The sequence below is a fragment of the Corylus avellana genome, chromosome 1, assembly GCF_965113065.1.
Source record: "Corylus avellana chromosome 1, dhCorAvel1.hap1.2, whole genome shotgun sequence".
In the NCBI taxonomy this organism is placed as follows: domain Eukaryota; kingdom Viridiplantae; phylum Streptophyta; class Magnoliopsida; order Fagales; family Betulaceae; genus Corylus; species Corylus avellana.
The window spans coordinates 47109208-47127758 of NC_142490.1; the positions used below are offsets into that span (position 1 = coordinate 47109208).

The following is an 18551-nucleotide window of genomic DNA, read 5'->3' on the forward strand; positions in this document are numbered from 1 at the left end:
AAAAAGAAAGTGAAATTGAAAATAAAATTTCGGTTCGGTGGGGTTTCTCGTAAAGAATGGATTTGCTAGAGACACAGCACGTGGAGATTGCTCAATGGGCTTCGGCGTTACACGTGTGTGGGGGAGATTGAGCCTGAAGCACCTACGGAATATCGCTCATTGGCTAGGCTAATCATTTTCTCCTTTTGGGAGTATTAATTTATATGAGACTGTCATTGTTTCCATCTAAATCATTTATTTTAAATGAGGGATTGAGATTATGATAGCACATAAATCATTGGTGTCAGTGAGTGACTAGTATTTCTCTTTGGTGTCAAATGTCAATCAAATACTGAAATATTTTCAGCATTATTTTTCTGGGTCCAGAGCGAACAATAATTTTTCTTGAAAATATATATATTTTTTTTGTCAAAAAAAAAAAAAATTAAGTTGAAACAAATAGAACCATAATTGGTAGGGGTACTCAAACGGTTATAACAGGTGGTTGTTGGCTATAACTGCAACTGCAACTGCCTTAGGAGGTTATCAATTTTTAATAACCGCAATCGCCTAGGCGGTTAGCGGTTATTTTATAACTGGCGGTTAGCGGTTATTCAATCCAATAACTCGCAGTTTTATAACCGCTTTTTTTATATGAATTTTTGGGCTTTTTAAGTATTTTTGGCTTTTAATTGGCATTTTTTTGGGCTTATTTTATGGGATTGGCCTATTTTTTGGGCTTATTTAAAGGGTTTATGGCCAAAATGTTCCAAAAAAGATGAAAAAAATATATATATATTATTTTTTGTGCCAGCCAATGTTTTTGAATAAGGTTTAGCCCAAAACATCACATACCACATTATATATTTCACATACATAGTCATAAATAGCCCATATCCATTAATCTAAATACAAATGAAAAAATTAAAAAGACAAAATCCAAATGGAGGCATAGTACCGCCAAATGGCACAAAACCAAAACCACCTTGCCTTATCCCCTAAAACCACTAATCGCAACCACCCTAAGTGGTTAGCGGTTTTTAATAACTGCCTACCAAAACGGTTAGCGGTTAACGGTTATAAGCGGTTAGCAGGACAGTTACAACCGCCCCATTTGAGCAGCCCTAATAATTGATACATTTATCTTTTCCTTCCAAGAGTACTCTACCGGTTTTTCTCTCACGTATGTTTGCACGCTACATTATTACTAGCTAGTATTATATGGTTATGACTATTGAAGATGAAAATTTTGCATATTTTAATCACATAACTGACTAATGTGACATATGAAACACATAGCAGTCGCAATGTGGACAAAAAATGATCGAAATATCAACCGTGTTTATAAGTTTCCATTAGATAAAAGATACCTTTGAAATGTCAAGGACTATTTGGTTTTGCATGCATCAAACAATAAGTAGTAATAATAGAATTGCAATCATGTGTTGACCAAAACAAAACAGGTATACACCAGATCGATTGGTGTCAATTAATGCATGATCTTCTACAAAATGGACCAAAATTAGAGAAAAGAATCCCATCTTAAATCTTTGATGACAAGGACATGTGATAAGGATCCTGTGAGAGAACCTGCATACAGTCCCTTTATGCTTAAATAGTTAAATGTCTCAAACTTTACTTGGTGCTTTTCCACAATTGCACTCTCAGAACCTAAAGCAGTAGAAGTCCACACTTTTAATCAGATTCCCTAATATATTTCAGCAGTACCAGTGTCTTTCCTAGTTAGTGACTTGGATTCTTTTGTAATTAGCCGTCCGAATTGCAGTCGATTCGAGTAGTTAAAGAAGCTAATTATTTACCTGTTCAAGCAAGTCTTCAATCATATGTTTGAACAGGTGGGCTTCATTGACTAGTTATAATTCAGTGACTAAATTACAGCAAATCCCAATCCAACCCAACTACTAATTAATGTGTGGATCTCGATAGCTAGACCCCAAGAACGGGGTTTTGCACTCATTAAGACAATTAAGAATGCATTCAGATTATGGAAATCATCATGACAACCCCCATTATTCAAAGTTCCAATCCAATCAAGCAATAGAAATAGTGCAGATGAGACCTTTGATGCCTTGGCCAAGGGCATAACAATATGCAGCCGGAAGTATAGAAATTTGAAAAATTATGAGCACGATGGACAAGCTGTCCTTAAAAACAAATTAAACCAAGAAAAGCTAGGGTTTGTGACATTGTTTGATCGTATATCCTAATTAAAAACCTAACTAGCTTGCTGACATTGTTAGAGTATATATATATAGATATCATGTCGCCTTTCATGTTTTGAAGGTTTGCATGAAATTTGGTGGAAACAGCCTGCGGGAAGCTGCAACGAAAGAGGCCTTTGATTGTCTTGTGCTTTCGACAAAAAGTATATATGTGACTTTGTTAAGAGCAAGTTCATAAGCCGTAGAAATCTATGCAACGCTAAACATGCAAGTCTTACACAGTATGCTCTATTAATTTGTTTATATATATATATATATATATATATAACAAAAGCAAACGGCTAAGTTATATATATATATATATATATATATATATATATATAGTAGATGTTCTTGAAAAAATGATCTATCAGAACACGCTCTGGAAATTAACTAGTTTAATTAACATATAGTTCCAGCCACGAGTTAGAAAAAACCACCATGCTTTTTCAAGCTTGAAGAAATACCCACCGTACAAAATTCATAAGAAAAGATTTTTCTTTTCATAGAAAAAATTCATAAGGCCCATGCCAAATTTGGCTATATTAATTGAATATACAAGCTTGTACATAAGTACCAACACAAGGTTAGAATAGGCCCCCGGGGAAGGAAGCCAGCTTCTTCGGTTTGCGCAAGAAAGACCCAAAGTTAATACGAGAGAACAATGAAGCTTCTTCGGTAGGTAGTCCACATCTTAATTTATATCGTACAAATAGTCTGCATTTTCACTAGACATGTGTACTTATATCACCAAGGCTTTCTTTAACACCGTGCCCAAATTGTTTAACCTTTCATGAGGATTGAAACTTACCCAACAAGAAATTTCAATTATTACCTTTAGACTATTATAGTAAGTACTACCCGTTCACCGAGGCTTGGGTTTGTTGGCTCCGCTGTTATCATGTTACCAACTTCTTTCACCTTCGGGCATTGAGCAAGCATTAGCCTCATATATATATACATGGTCTTAGAAAATAGAAACCCTCAATTAGAATTTTAGTTAACTACCCCCAAAAAAGCGCTGTCAAATAAATGTTTATATATATCGGCGCTTGCTTACAGAAAATATCAATTATTTTTTATTGTAAGGGTATCCGATCGAGTTGTTTTCACTTTACAGCTATAGAAGACTTGGAATAGTCATGAGTAAATTGCTTACTCGATCTTTCTCTTGCATGTATTTTTCCTATTATCAGTCATTAATTCAATTGCAATCATCTTTAAGAATATAGCTTTGAGAAAGCAATAATAAGAAAGACATTAGTCCCAAAGGAGTAACTCAATCGGCTATGAACTACGCTTCATGAAGTAAAGGTCGATCACTAGTTCGAATCTACCTCCCCATTTCCTTGTGTGAACATGTCAAAAAATAAATAAATAAATAGATAAGAAAGACATTAACTGACATTCTATATATATATATATATATATATATATATATAACATACATCCTTTTTTGCCTTTTGTTTTCACCACATAATCGTTTAATGTTCTGCAGCTGAGATGGCAGCAGATCTGTACGTAGTTGATGTTCATAGGTGCATGTGTGGTGATGCATGTGCCTAGCTTGTACATAACGTTTACCTCCCTCTGGAATATAGGTTTCTAGTTGTTGATGTGGTAGCGTGTAATACATATTAGCAAGCTTAAACAAGCTCTTAATCCTATAATTATTACTCGGCCAAATGATATAGAAAAACTCTGATTGCCAATATATCTATTCAGTTCCTTTTCTAGAGGCATTAAAAATTTTTACTTCAAACATTCCAAAGGTTAATATTGATCATCCAATTGCAAATGACACCCGCATGACCTTTCCAAACACATAATTTTTCATCCTAGAATTTGAGTCTAATTAGAATTCCATTAATAGTTTCTTTATTGAAATAAACTACCAAATTGCATGCATTACTAGATTTTTCGAAAAAGTGAATAACTAGAAGAGAAAAATGTAAATGCTCTAAGCTGAGCGTAGGTCCTAAGCACAATGTCTTTTCCAACTATATGACAACAAAGATTCTGAATTATGCTCTTTCAGAAGCGAAAGAGGATAGCACTAAAATAGGATCACCTTGCTTATTTAGATGCATGTATTATTAGCTGACCAGCTTTGGTTTTATCTCCATTTGTTGTCCACCTTCTGATTAAGCAATAAGCAATATTGCATGGCTTGCCCTTTGGATGAGCCAATTAAGAAATCTGTGTCGTTTTCTATCTGGATATATATATATATATACATTAGGCTTTACAAGACATATTAAGTTGAGAGTGACACACAATTTTAATTATTAATTATGTGGTACTAATTAATAGATTGCGTCTTGTGCGCACGGGACATAATTAAAACGCAAGCCTAATTACTTTTTAGTTTATCTGAAAAATAAATAGCTACTTAATTGAGTTTGCTCCAATACATGAGGGCATGGAAAATGTAGAAGAAATTATTTAAAAAAAAAGGAAAAAAAGAAAAAGAAAAAGGCATGATAATAACAAAGGTATCATTGTGCTCATGTGAACAATAGTGATCCCATAGGCTACTCCGTCTACAAGCCTATTTATAATCCCCTCCAAAGCTCTCATCCAATCCATTTCTCATCTTGGTTTTTTAAAATTTTCATTAATTATTTGCCTTTGGAGGATTCAATGGGCGCCAAGTTGAGCAGTTTCAGGCGTTCTAGCTCAAAGGGAAAGCCTTATGATAGTAATATTAGAAGCGCAGGATCATCAATCATTGAGTTGATGAAACCAGAGCGGTTGAAGACAAAGAAGATGATGAAGAAGAAACAATACTCTCACTCACCAGAAGACAAGCAGATTGCAAAGGTGAGAGAGATTATAACTCTGGAGCAGCTGTTCATGGCTTCTCCAAGCAGGAGCTTTTCATATAAAAGGGTGCACCCATCTTCAAGTAGAGTCCGTACAGCTTCACAGAGCTTCTCCATGGACAAAAGTGTAAATCATACAGCTTTATCCTGTAAAGCAAGAGACAGCTTCTCCCTGGAGAAAAGGGTAGGTGCTGAAGAAGAACCGGTGGTTTCTTCAATAATAAGCAGAAGCGAAATTGGGAATTATTCGAAAAAGAAGGTGAGGTTTAGATTGCCGGAAGAGGCTGACATCATCATATTTTATTCACCGGCGGCCGGAAAGTCATGATCAAGTTCTTTAATTAATTTGCTTTCATGTTAATTAATGGGGTTTCTTGGATTCTGCATGTTCTATTTTTAGTATCTTTCTTCGCTTAAATTCATGCATGCATGAAGAGAAATTAAGCTGAATTAAGCAGAAAGAAATATTGTTCATGCATCATGCATGCAAAACTCCCGGGGATGTGGTTGGTGATTTTATAGCTTTAAATCCAGAAGAGAAAATGGATAATTCTTGTGATGGATTGCAATTAAGTTAATAATGGATGGTATTAATGGTTATCTATTTAACAACTATTACTGCTGAACTTCAAAAGCACATTGACAAAAAAATTTCCTGACGTGTCATTTTCTAACGTGGTAGGAGTGACATGTCAGAAAATTTTTTGACGTGTTAAATCTGAAACATCAAAAATTTCAAAAAAAAATTCTGATGTGTCATTTTCTGATACGTCATAAATTTTTTGACGTGTCAGAAAATGACATGTCAGGAAATTCTTTTGACATGCCACTTTTTGACACTCAAAACTTATTGAAGTGTTAAAAGTGACACGTCAAAAAATTTCCGTTTTTGACACCCAAAATTTAACGCCTGACACATGTCAATAATGACACATCAGTAAATTTTACTGACGTGTCAGACCACCTAACACGTCAAAAACTACCTGTCAGGAAAAAAATCATTTTTTATAGTGTATATAGTTCAGTTTCATCTCATGAAAATTGGGGTTGTAAATTTGAAGGGGACTCAGAAAACTGTTAAATGGGCTTTTGGACACTTTAAAAAATAGGGTTTTGATGAAAGATTCGTGCCTTTTAACCAGTGTTAGAAGAGTAATGCTAAAAACTACATTTTTATCTTACTACTAGTTAGCTCACCCTGACCAATGGATCATATCTAGAAACTGCGAGGTTACAATCACATCATATCCTTGGTAGTTTTTTTTTCTTTCTTTTTTTTGGGGGGTCATAGCTTCATAGTTAAGTAAGCAGGGTAAAGATCTCCAAGATAAAGACAGCCCAAAGATGACAAAAGAAGGAGATGACGTGAAAAGCATGTGACAGAGCAGCTTCATCTAAAATTGACTTGGGAAGGAGCGGGCTATAACTTCATCTAAAATTTGCTCTTACTCGCAGTTCTATCTGCCAAAACTATCAAGATTGGATTATTAATTACCGGACTTCTGTCTATCTGTAACATGGGTTAAGCCACATATGGTTTAATTGTAATTAGAGAAGTTTCATGGATTAGGTGGAAACAAATTTCCCATTTCTTAATTAGCTTGTATGATGAATATTGTGGATAGATATTGATATATCGATCATCTCCCTGATCAATATAGGTTCAAAATACAAGCATGAGTTTGCAGTAAGGGTGGGCAGATTAACCGCTTACCGATTACCGAATTTAACCAAAGCGATAGTAACTGTAACCAATAGTTATCGGTTAAAAATTTTGTACCGATAAGCTTATCGGTTGGTTAATAATTTGTTATCGAAAAACCAATATGATCAATATAACCAATAAGTTTTTTTAATTTTTAATTTTTTTTAATTTTATATTTATTATTGAAACCAAAACGACGTCGTTTTGGTTTTTATTTTATATTGTAGTAGATCAATATTAAAAATTAAAAAAATAAAAATAAAAATAAAAAAAATAAAAATAAAAAATAAATAAATAAAAAAACTTCAATAAGCTATTTTAGCCAAAAATATACCCCAAAATAACTAATTTTTAATAAGCTATTTTAGGCTTTAGCCCAACAAAACGTATTTAGGCCTAAAAAACAATTAATTTTTGGCTCAATTAGCAACCAGTTACAAGCTCAATAAAAAACCCACAAAAAACCGATTTAATCGACCGGTTAACCGATTACTAATATGACCAATAATTTTCAGTAACATTTCTTATCGGTCGGTAATCGGTTAGAATTTGGTTAACCGATAGCTTATCGGTTACCGACCGATAAGCCCATTAACCGAACTGACATGACCGATACCCAACCCTAGTTTGCAGAGAATAGCTCATCATTGCTTCTTCTACTTGTTCTATTATTCTCAACAAAAACTAAACAATATTGTCCTTATAGCCTATATGAGTGAATTTAAGGCGGAACCACCTCTTGGCTTGGGGGCCAGCCCCCCAAGCCATAGAGTGGTCCCCAATTTTTCTTTTTTTAAATATACTTTTAAAAATTAATTTTTGTCCTCCCAATAATTTAAAAAAAAAAAATTTTGTCCCTCCAAACATACGTTCTAGTTCAGCCCCTGCTCCTCCTGATGATAGTCGCAATCAGATAACATGCAAGAAATTCGACGCCACAATTGGCCAAGATCGTATACCTTCGGCGGGTGACACCGGCCAAGAGCACACCTCACTAGGAGACGGGAGACCCGAATTTGACGCCACATATGCCCAGAACCATGATCTATTATAAGAACGACATTTAGCCAAGACCGTACATCGTTCGCAAGCTCTTCACATAAAAAGGAAGCATATATATATATATACAACCTGTTCAGATACATAACATAGAGACACCCATACTATTATTCCCATTACACTTCTCCTAGCTCTCATTCATAGAAATTGATCAATCGTTTCTTAACTTAAAAGAAGAAAAAAAAAAAATCAAATACAAGCACACCCAAACTAGATAAACAACTTGCGACTCACTGCACCAAAAGAAAGTCTAAGTAGGTGGAAATCAGTGAGAATGCATCCAAAAAAAGATGCTACCCAATATATATATAATGGATACAATTAAGTTTACAACCACCGTCGGGAGTTAAGAGTTAAGCATTGAAGTTATCCCTGTTGAGATTTCCAACAAGCTTTCAATCTTATTCATTCTTTATTCAATGCTTGAGAGTTAGGTTGATTATGCATGCAATTAATTGTATCCTTTTTTTTTCTTTCTTTTTTTAATACATATATACAGCGCAGTCTGGCTGGTATGCAAAAAGATATCACTATCATATTGAATAAACAAAATAAAAAAGATCAAGCCACACAATGGAGCCAACTGCTCTTGTTCTCGATCGGCCAAACAATAGCTAGTGTACAAAAAAGTATGGCGGTGCACAACTACCATCCGTCAGTAGGGTCAAGAGCCAAGAGGGTGTCTCTCATTATGTGGTTGTTGACTGGTTGGGTTCTCTTTGCATTCTCATCGCATTTTAGTCCGTACCATACTCATGACTCATGACTCATGAGGGCATGCCAGTAATTGTCATGTTTCTATGAAATTATCAAAATATTATTTAAAGTAATAGATTTACTTTTACCGAATACCTGGAGCCGTACGATCATAAAGCCAGGAATGCAAAAAGAGTGAGTAGTAATATAGTATGTGTGGGCTCACACTCACCACCCATTTCACTTCATATAGGGGTTAGAAAAGGAAGCTGCCTGGAAAGCGTTCCCTTGCTGTGCCAAAAGAGGTTGCCCTTACGCTTCGCCTATACTTAACCCCCGCTCTTTTTTCTCTCTCGATCGAGCATTTTCAAATCTCGAGTGAGCGAGACCCGTTATTGAATTGCAGTCATGATGGCGGGATTGAAGATGGCCATCGTTGCTCTGGTTATCATCTCGGTGAGCCTCGGAGGTAAATGGGTTGGAGTTGGAGCCCAAGTGCACCATGTGGTTGGAGGCGACCGTGGCTGGGACCGTTCTTCCGACGTCTCTTCCTGGCCCTCCGACAGAACCTTCCGGATCGGAGACAAAATCTGTAAGCCCCTTCTCTCTCTCTAAGCTTTCGAACTACAAATATGGTTCCGGTAGGTTCTGTGAGGCGGTTTTCTTTTCAATTTATTTTATTGTATTTCCTTTCTTTTTGCTTTGGGCCTTTGGAGTTTGGTCCCTATTCTACTTTTATTTATTTATTATGTCGATTGGCAGGGTTCACGTACTCTGCAGCGCAGGAAAGCATCGCTGAGCTGAAAAACAAGGAGGAATACGAGTCGTGCGATGTAAGCAACCCTATCAAAATGTACACGGACGGCTTGGATAGCATTTCGCTGGACGAGGAAGGGATCCGGTACTTCGCTAGCAGCAACCTTGAAAGCTGCAAGAACGGCCTGAAGTTACACGTGGAGGTGCAGCCGGAGGGTGCACCTGAAATCCCAAAAGTTTCCAGGTCAGGGAGCACCGTTTCGGCCGTGGCCGCTGGGCCCACTTCTGGTTCGGCCCATCTCATTGGGAGCTTTATCTTGTTAGCCATTGGATTCCTTTGCTATATTGTAGGTGTCTAGATGCAGTCTCTGTTTGCCTTTTGTGTTACGTGTTTGATCGGTAATAGTAAATGACGAAGGGAAAATGACAAGAAGACTCGGGAGTTATGTGGATTCCTCATGTAGTAATTTCAAATTAGCAGTAATTTGAAAAGTTACTACTTTTTTATCAGTTTGGGTGGGATTTGCTTATTATCGATTACAAATGATGAAAATATTAGCCTTTGTAGCATGGATTTGTTTTCAATTTATGAATGATAAGGTGTATTAATTCTGCAAAACGTTAATAAGCCATAATTTCTAGTCGGGAGAGTTTTTGTACGTGTCACGCTTGACAAGATATTAAAATTAAGTTAAAATTGACTTTTAAAACTGCGCACTCCCTTGTTTTTACAGTTTGAAAACATAAAACTTTTTATGTGTCTTTTTTTTTTTTTTTTTCAAATACATTAACAAGATATTTTTTGCAATTTTATTTAAAAGCAAATGCTGGACCAAACACGCTCTTACTACCTTTCACTTGAATCACTTGACAGCCTTCAAGTCGTTTGGCTTTAGTAATTTCAAGGTTTGCAATTTGAAAAAATAACAAGTTAAAAATACGCAACTTTTAAAAATGTAATTAAATGTTTTGCAAAATTATAGTTTAACATTTAAAATTATACATTTTTTTAAAGGCGCACTCCCTTACCTGCAATTTGTAAGTGTAATTTTTTCACATTTTTTAAACGCACTTTTCACATCCTTTTATATATCATTTATAAGCTGCAAACAATAAAATGGTTGAGAGAATTCATGAACCAGTACAAAGTAACCCATCTTAATCATCCAGTGTCTGAGTCGAAAATATAGATGTTATACAAAACAAACTCTATAAGTCTATTTTTTTTTTGTACATTTTTTTTTTTTTTTTTGAATAAAAAATTTACGAGGTTGGACACCAGCTGCAATGAAAAGCAGATGTACTGGGATCCAATCATCTGTCCCTCAAAACAACATAGTTTGACCCATTCGTCCTCTGTATCTTAGAAATTTTCCTAAGGATGTCTGCAAAGGCTTTCTTGTCCTGCACAATACATAAATATTTTTATAAGTGAATTTCACTAGAACACAAAAAAAGTTACCTAAGTTTACAAGAAGTATACAAGAAAAACATTTTCTTGTTCTGCATAATACGCATAAGCAAGTAGACATTTGATCAAAAAATGGGAATACATTTCAATAAGAACGTTGACACACACATATTGATGTCTGGTCACATCAACAAGGAATCAAAAAGACGTAAAAGATAAAAGAGAAATGTTTTAAAAAACTGTACCATTTAGAGACCGGAAAAAGCGAGAGGTCAATGGGTTGTCGATCATGATCAAAGAGTAATGTCACGAATACCTTAATTATTAATTTGAAAACTAAACAAGATAACATAAATAGATGTGATGATATAAAAATAGATTGCAAAATAATTATATTAATAAATAGGCATGCCAAAATGTATATTTATGTCAAAATGTAGTGAACTCCATATATATTCCACCAACACCAAGTGTGTTGAATTCAGGACAAAAGAGGTAAAACACAGTAAACATAGCAAAAACAATACTTTCAGTAAAAAAAAAATGGCATAAAAAGTGCAGTGGCTTCGACTTCGACTACCTGAAACTTGTACCACTTCTTTTTATTTTTATTTTTCAAATAAAGATGTAACTAAGTTGGACTGGGGCACTGGGTTATTATAAAAAACATGTCCATGGACTCGTAAGTCAGTGATCGACATGGCCCAAGACAGGCTCTACGAGTTATGGTCTACGGGTGTTCCCCAGACCAGAAAAAGCGGAAGTTACCACTTTGATCAGTTCAACCACCCCATTTGGTACAAGTTTTAAGACACTGTGAAAGAGCATACCTCTGGGGATCTTAGTCTAGCCTTAAAATTAGCAACAAGATCCTGCGTCGTCACTGGTGTCTTTTGCATTAAAACAGCCCTGATTTCTTCTTCAGTGACAGGCCCAGCAGATGATGTTGATACAGTTTTTGCTGATGATGATGATGATGGTGGTATGCCTTTTGAAGGCACACTACTCTTAGAAGCAGGCACAGTTTCTTCTTTCAAAGAAGGTTTTAATTCCTGATTCCAAAAAACACATTAAAATTACAATGAAAGACAATTCCACTAAAATAGAGGAGCCCTAGAATACCATAGGGGATTAATGATTTGAATAAAAACTTGATGCAAAATAAAGCACGTTCATAAAAGAGTCTTACATTTTCTGTCTTCACCTTCTTTGAAGGTGCACCATTAGATGCTTTTGCATCTTCGCCATTTAATTTTCTCTTTGCCTTTGCAGACTTAGAGGTTGATGGGGTTCCCCGAGCGGATCCAGAAGGCACCGTTTTGACAGGACTGATTTCAGCAGGTTCCTCTTTGGGTGCATCCTTCTGCTTTGGAGCTAGCACAGGAGAAAGGCCAATCTCATCTTCCATCTGGATAAAGCAATACAAAAAGCTCCATTAGTGGAGAGGAAAACTCAAGTCTTATGAATGTCCAAGTACAAAACCACTTCACACTTGACTAAAAAGGAAAGAAAATGCCTCATCATTGTTCAAAAATGCACTAAATGGTTCATTGCTACAGTCCCACAACATCTATCACCAAATCGTTAATAATGTAGTTGAGTTGTTAACATAGAAAGGTACTGCAATTAAGCATCAAACTAAACTTACATCGTCGTCGTCGTCATCATCCTCAACATCTGAATCATTAAGGCCACCGGCTCGCCCAAGCAGCTTCTTCAACTCTTTTCCAGATTTGCTCAGTCCGCCCTCCTCTTCATTATCTTCATCCTCGTCATCTTCATCCTGCAAGAACATGTAAAAACATTGTTGTTCTGGAAATTTGTTTGTTGTCCAAAATGAAGAAGCCACAACTTTAGTAATCAACACGCACAGGGCAAAGAATGAGATTCAAGTACTACCTCTAGCACCAGAAACACAACATTGAAGCAGTGAAATGGCATTTATAAAGACCAAATATAAATTAGCCAAACCTGAACAAATGAATCATGGCTGAGAATGTATAGCAGTACTAGAGGCACAAATTACACGAGGAAAGCCATGCTAGACCCAAGACCATATTGACTATGCAGCATAATGATAGGCTGCTTAACATCAAATTACTAATTGGGTTGCTGTATGTAAATTTCACAAATCAATTTTCAAAAATACCACCAACCAATTTATTAGCTGATAGTTAGCAATAATCCTATAATTTTTTGAAGAAAATTCCGATGGGAGTTAGTTTCTACTTATTCTACAAATTGTAACTGGATATTATAGCAATAAAAAAATATATCAGAAAAGAAGTGTACATGTTGGTGGAAGAGTACATGTATTGCTTTCAGTGAAGAAGCCCAACATACCAGAAAAGATAAGTAAACCTTCAAAGATTATACCTTGCTTACTACACCCACAAATAAATAGGCAGCACTAAAATCAGAAAATATTTTAGAATGAGATCCATCCTTGGTTAAAAATCTAGGCTTAGTTTAGTTCAGTTGTAAATCCATCCTTAGTTGATAGCTTGTTTACTAGTCTCCATGCTACATGCCTTCTGGAAACTCTATCTATCAAGAAAATATGTTCTTCCCTTCCTATTATTATAAGAGTAAATGGCAACCAACATGCATATAGCTAAGGTCAGAAATTGAGAATATTAGGTATATCAGCTTCAGGCCCAGTAAATGTTTAGCAAAGCACATATTCAATATTATAATAATTTTCCAGCAGGGTTGTTCCAAATTGGCCTGTAAATAAAAAGACACACAAATAAACCTGCTTAATTTCTGGAGGAGCAGGAACTTCTGGGGCCAATTCTTCCCTTTCCTCAGGATTATTACCAACGGCTTCATCATCATCAGTGAAAATTTCTTCATGCTCCCAATCATCACCTGGTAATTGATGGGGAAAGATGTACCATAAACACAGATATGATTAATAATGGAAGTCATCAGGTTTCTTCAATTATTACTAGAACAGAAGCTCTCTCAACACAATAAAAATTATGTAATAGAATTTGTAACCTATATTCCTCACAAATTAAGACCCACATTTTCACGCTTTTACACCATTCCACATAAAGCTGAATATACAAGGGCTAGAAATAGGATAAAATTGGTGCAGAACAAAAAGCAACCAACTGATGACATGCACTATCTTCAAGGATAATCACACTATGGTATAGATAATATACAGTATAGGTGTGAAATAAATTCAACATATAATTTACTCCCAACTAGAAAGATAAGCCACAATAACTCTGTTTTTGTATTCTCTCTATCAGAGGCCTTCACAAATAGTTCAAATTACATTAAAAAGAAAATGACAATAGGCTTCAATAAAATTCGCTGCTCAACTCTCTATCTCAGGCATGTGTACACTACATCCATTTCTTTTTATAAGTAATCCAATATCATAAAGAAACACAAAGGTGCACAATCCATGTACATGGGATGTATACAAGAGAAACACCCAACAAAGAAAAAGAAGAACACTTCAAGAAATTCAAAAAAAGTAGAGATGCGAGAATAGCTGTAGGCATTCATCCAAAAAAGAATCACAAAAAAAAAAAATTGACCAAAGCAAACCTCAGGAAGATAGATTTAAGAGAGTTTCCATCAAGTTCTACGGCATTAGACATACAATTATTCCTCTTCTGCTAAATCATTTACATAAAACAAACAGGAACCGCCTTCCAAGTTACACCATTCTTGTGATGACCAAAATACCCTTTCCAACATGAAGACACCCACCTCAGTCCTTGGCATCACCCACTAAATCCCAAATAAAAATTACACGACCCCAACTCCTTCACAACTATACAATGGAGAAGGAGATGGCTTACTGTTTCACCAACATTCTTGCACATGCACTGGTAATTATCTTACTTCTCTTCCAAAGGTTGTAAACCGTCAAAATTTTCCTCAAAGCAGCTGTGCATTAAAAAAATGCTACTTATTCATGGTACCTTGACACCCTAAATCCTATCTAGGGTTTTGTCTTGAAATCATAGACACCAACAAATACCAAAAAAACAAGTAACTTTCTGAAAAGTATGGATAATAGATATACTATTCAAAAAAAGTTACGCATAGAAACGACTTCAGCACCTTTTTAATTCAGTTACTTTTTTATTTAAGGGAAAAAAATACCCTAACATCTCTACTCTTATATGTTATATTTTCCAGGAGAGTAGGACCAAACTAATCTGAGCAATATATTTGGTTTTTTTGACATGTAATACATCACTTAGGTGTCATGACACAAAATGGACAAGAAATGAACAAAATAATCCATGGTGACATCTTCTTTAGATGAAAACAAGGTACAGTAAAGAAAAGTGCTTACCCTTCTCAATATCATCATCATCCAAATCATGATCACCACCCCTCGGACCTTCCTCATCATCGTCACCACTTCTCTTGTTAAGTCCCAATCTATTCTTCCTAGCTGCCTCTTCTTCTTCAACCTCCTCCCCTCTATCTGAAACATTACCTTCCTCATCATCACCAGTTGTTTTTCTACGCCCTCTCCCACCACCCACAACATTATCCTTGTCATCAATCCTCTCCACTTCACCAAATGCAGCAGCTCCATTACTTGCAGCTTTCATCATCCACCTTTCATATCCATCTGCAGTCTTTTTCCTGTTCTTCATCTTTTCTTCTGCTTCCTCCAGCGTAAGTTGTTTATATTGTGCAACCTTGTTAAAGTTGTACCTAAAGATTGAGCAGGTCAAACAACCATCACAAGAAATAAGCAAGAGTTCACATTAAAATTGACATTCAAATACCAACTTTCCCATAGATATGGAACTAGTTACTCTATAATAAACAATTTAAATATAGATTCTCAACTTATGTTTCAAAAAAGCGGGGAACAAAGAAGATCTTTCAGCTAAAAAAAAATATATCCATATAAATAAGACTTATTGCAAATGTTAGGTTGTGCATACCAAGAACCAGCAGGAATAGCAACAAACTCCTTCCCTTGCATCATTAGTAGGTAGTATGTAGCAGATTGGGCACCTTCAAGATGACCTTGGTACTGAGATTGCCCTGTTTCATCCTCCAATAGCCATGGTTTATTCTTGTACTTCTCCTATGTAGAGCAATAATAAATTAATGAGACTAATTGACTGAGAAGCCAATGAGATGGGCAGAGTAGCATTTTGATCTGAATTCTAAAAAGGAGCAAATAAACTTTATATTGTATCTGTTTTGCCATCTAGGTAAAGTTCTTTTAATCCACAGGTGTTGCTCCATCTTAGATTTTACCATAAGCATGTGCCAGCATGGGAGAAATTGCATTTTATGAATAGCACTTTTTTCCTTTAACTCTTACATAATGCTAAGTTCTCAGACGTTTTAAAAGTAAACTAGCATTTCTCTTAGTGAAACAATATGCTATGTTTTACCTATTTCAGATATTGCTGTCCCCCCACCAAGGAGCTTTAGCTCAAACGGTACTTCCTCTATTTATAGCAAGGTGGAGGTTGAGGTTGTAAGTTCATGTCCCACCAGGTGCATGTGTAACTTACCGATAAAAAAAATGTTGTGTCCCCAGACTTTTCAGATGTAAATTTAGCTGTTTTCATACCTTCTGTTACATATTTTGCTCTCGTAACAATTTTTAATCCTATCTTAAACCTGTAAAACAATCTCCTGGTTACAGTATATTCCCATTTTAAACAGAGATATCTCCCAAGGGTGAAAAGATAAAAAAGGGTACATATGGTTCATCCCAAATCAGTTAAAACAAAATAATAAACCAAAACTAGCTTCATAACGGAGCCAGAAATTTATGTATATGTTTTCAACTTCTACACCACGAAAAGCTAAACTAGACCAGGCACTACTAGAATATCACCACTAGATTACTATACAATCATTATAATTGTGAGAAGTCCAATTCCCAATACTACAAATGAAAGAGTAGAAACAAGCAAACAATACACAATAAGTAAGGATGAACTTCATACCCGCAAGGCATCAGTAAGTTGGCGTCCTTGTAGCCCTTCTTTATGGAGAGACCATTTATTCTCAGCAGTCTTCTTCTTAGAAAAATTTGGCAACCCAGTCACAAATCTACCAATAAAGTAATTCTTGTCGCTGCCAGAACTTGCACGAACATTGTATTCCTATTATGAAAACACATAAAAGAGCATACAAACCTTCAGCTTACAACTAAAGCAGACTCTAATCTGTAAAGTACTTTAAATCAATAACAGAACAAATTAGAGACAATGCAGATACGCTTGTCTAAATATAGTCAGATTAACAGTAAAACCTACTCACGTTCACATATAATATGAATCTCTTCACCTACTGACCAGTCCTTATACCAAAGGAAAAAACCCTAACATATCCTCACTCTTTCTTTTTTTCTTTCTTTTCTTCTTAATAAACTTAGAGCAACAGCTTGGATAAACTCCCCCCGAGTAAAAGTTAATTACTTATAAACTCGAAACACTCCCATAGAAAAAGTTCCTCGCTAGCATCAGAATTCTGTTTCAGAGAACAAAACCTGATTACAATTGGATCAAGCAAATTATCAATGTACTTTTTGCCAATACCAACAAATTAAATTAAGCTTCGAAATGTGTTCATAATCAATAAGATAACCATACATGTACAGATACATACAAATACAGAGAAATACATATACACACACCTACATATAAATATAACTATATGAGAGCGAACAAGCGAGAGAGAGAAACTGAACTCGAATCAAGCGATTGACAGTGGCGCCACAGTCGTAGCACTTGCCACGGTTCTCGGCCATGGTTTTTCCACAGGTCAAGCACAGAGTCATGTGCTTGCAATTGCTTCCGTACAAGTCCGAGGTCGATCCACATCCACTACACGACGACTTCAACATCAGATCGAACGACATCTTCAGCTTGATTGAGAAGAGAAATCAACGAGGGTTGTAATTATGGATTTTGCAAGTTTTAATTGGTTTCGATTAGTGAGAGTCGTTTCAGGTATATGCTTCGATTCGGTTAAAGAGAGGTTCTGGTTTCGCTGGATTGAGAAGAAAACTTGCGGGAAAGAAGAGAAGAAGTAGCTAATAAATTACTGCACGGGTTTGAAGTTTTATTGATTATTTTTATTTTTATTTTTTATATTTTTTTAAGGGAAATTAATAACGAGCATAAAGCTCAAATAACATAGAGCAAAAGCTCTGAAGCAACCATAACAGAAACTACGAGATTACAAGCATTAAAGATGATGTATTACATTTCAGACTCAAACAAATTCCGCTAACCTATGGTTAATTTTTAAAGTAAACAGTAGATCTGCGTCAAACAGACTTAAATTAATGCATAAGTACCTCTTATTCCTCGATACTGAGGGCAAAGAACCCTAAGTCAATGCTCATCCTCCTCAACCCAAAAGCTAGAATAACGTTTACATCCACAATCCAACGGTCTGGACCAAAGCAACAAACCCAAAGAGCATCAGGTGGGCAAATCGAGAGAGAGAACCAAGCATTATTACAAGTAAAAACAAAAACGATTATAGGGAAACAAAACAAGACAAAAAGAACAAAAAAATGAAAGACAGACAAAATTACAAGGAAATAAACAACATAAAAAGCACATCAAGAGAATGACAGCAGTCAGAAAGAAGATCTGATCGCTCGCTCACTGAAAATCAAAAACGGAAGGGGCATTGGAAGCCGATCGTAGTGGGGGCGCGAGAAAAGGCCCAGCAGAGGACAGCGGGCGGTGGAGCACGCGGAGGAGATCAGCGGCGCACTCAAATGGAGGGGGAAGTTTGAGTGAAACCTCAAGAGCATCACCCACAAAGTGTACCTAAACAAGCAGAAAAAACAACAAAAGCAAATACTAAAAAAAAAAAAACAACTTGGGACCAAAGGAGGGGGGAAGAGACGGAGAGGAAAAGAAAGG

At 35.8% G+C, this 18551-nt stretch overlaps 2 protein-coding genes across 2 annotated transcripts; one reads left to right on the top strand and one right to left on the bottom strand.

Annotated features, from left to right (window-relative positions):
• Positions 1-8721: 8721 nt before the first annotated feature.
• LOC132168506 (umecyanin) lies at positions 8722-9812 on the top strand. Its single transcript, XM_059579495.2, has 2 exons — positions 8722-9078; positions 9249-9812. Exons 1-2 carry the CDS (start codon positions 8895-8897, stop codon positions 9599-9601), a joined length of 537 nt encoding a protein of 178 aa, XP_059435478.2. The 5' UTR covers positions 8722-8894; the 3' UTR covers positions 9602-9812.
• Positions 9813-10378: 566 nt separating this feature from the next.
• Positions 10379-17687, bottom strand: LOC132172806 (transcription initiation factor IIF subunit alpha). Its single transcript, XM_059584377.2, has 9 exons — positions 17360-17687; positions 16614-16772; positions 15588-15733; positions 14981-15351; positions 13409-13524; positions 12302-12436; positions 11843-12061; positions 11484-11705; positions 10379-10646 (listed from the first exon to the last, which is right to left on the bottom strand). The coding sequence occupies exons 1-9, from the start codon at positions 17528-17530 to the stop codon at positions 10557-10559; spliced, it is 1629 nt and encodes a 542-aa protein (XP_059440360.1). The 5' UTR covers positions 17531-17687; the 3' UTR covers positions 10379-10556.
• Between the last annotated feature and the right edge of the window lie 864 nt (positions 17688-18551).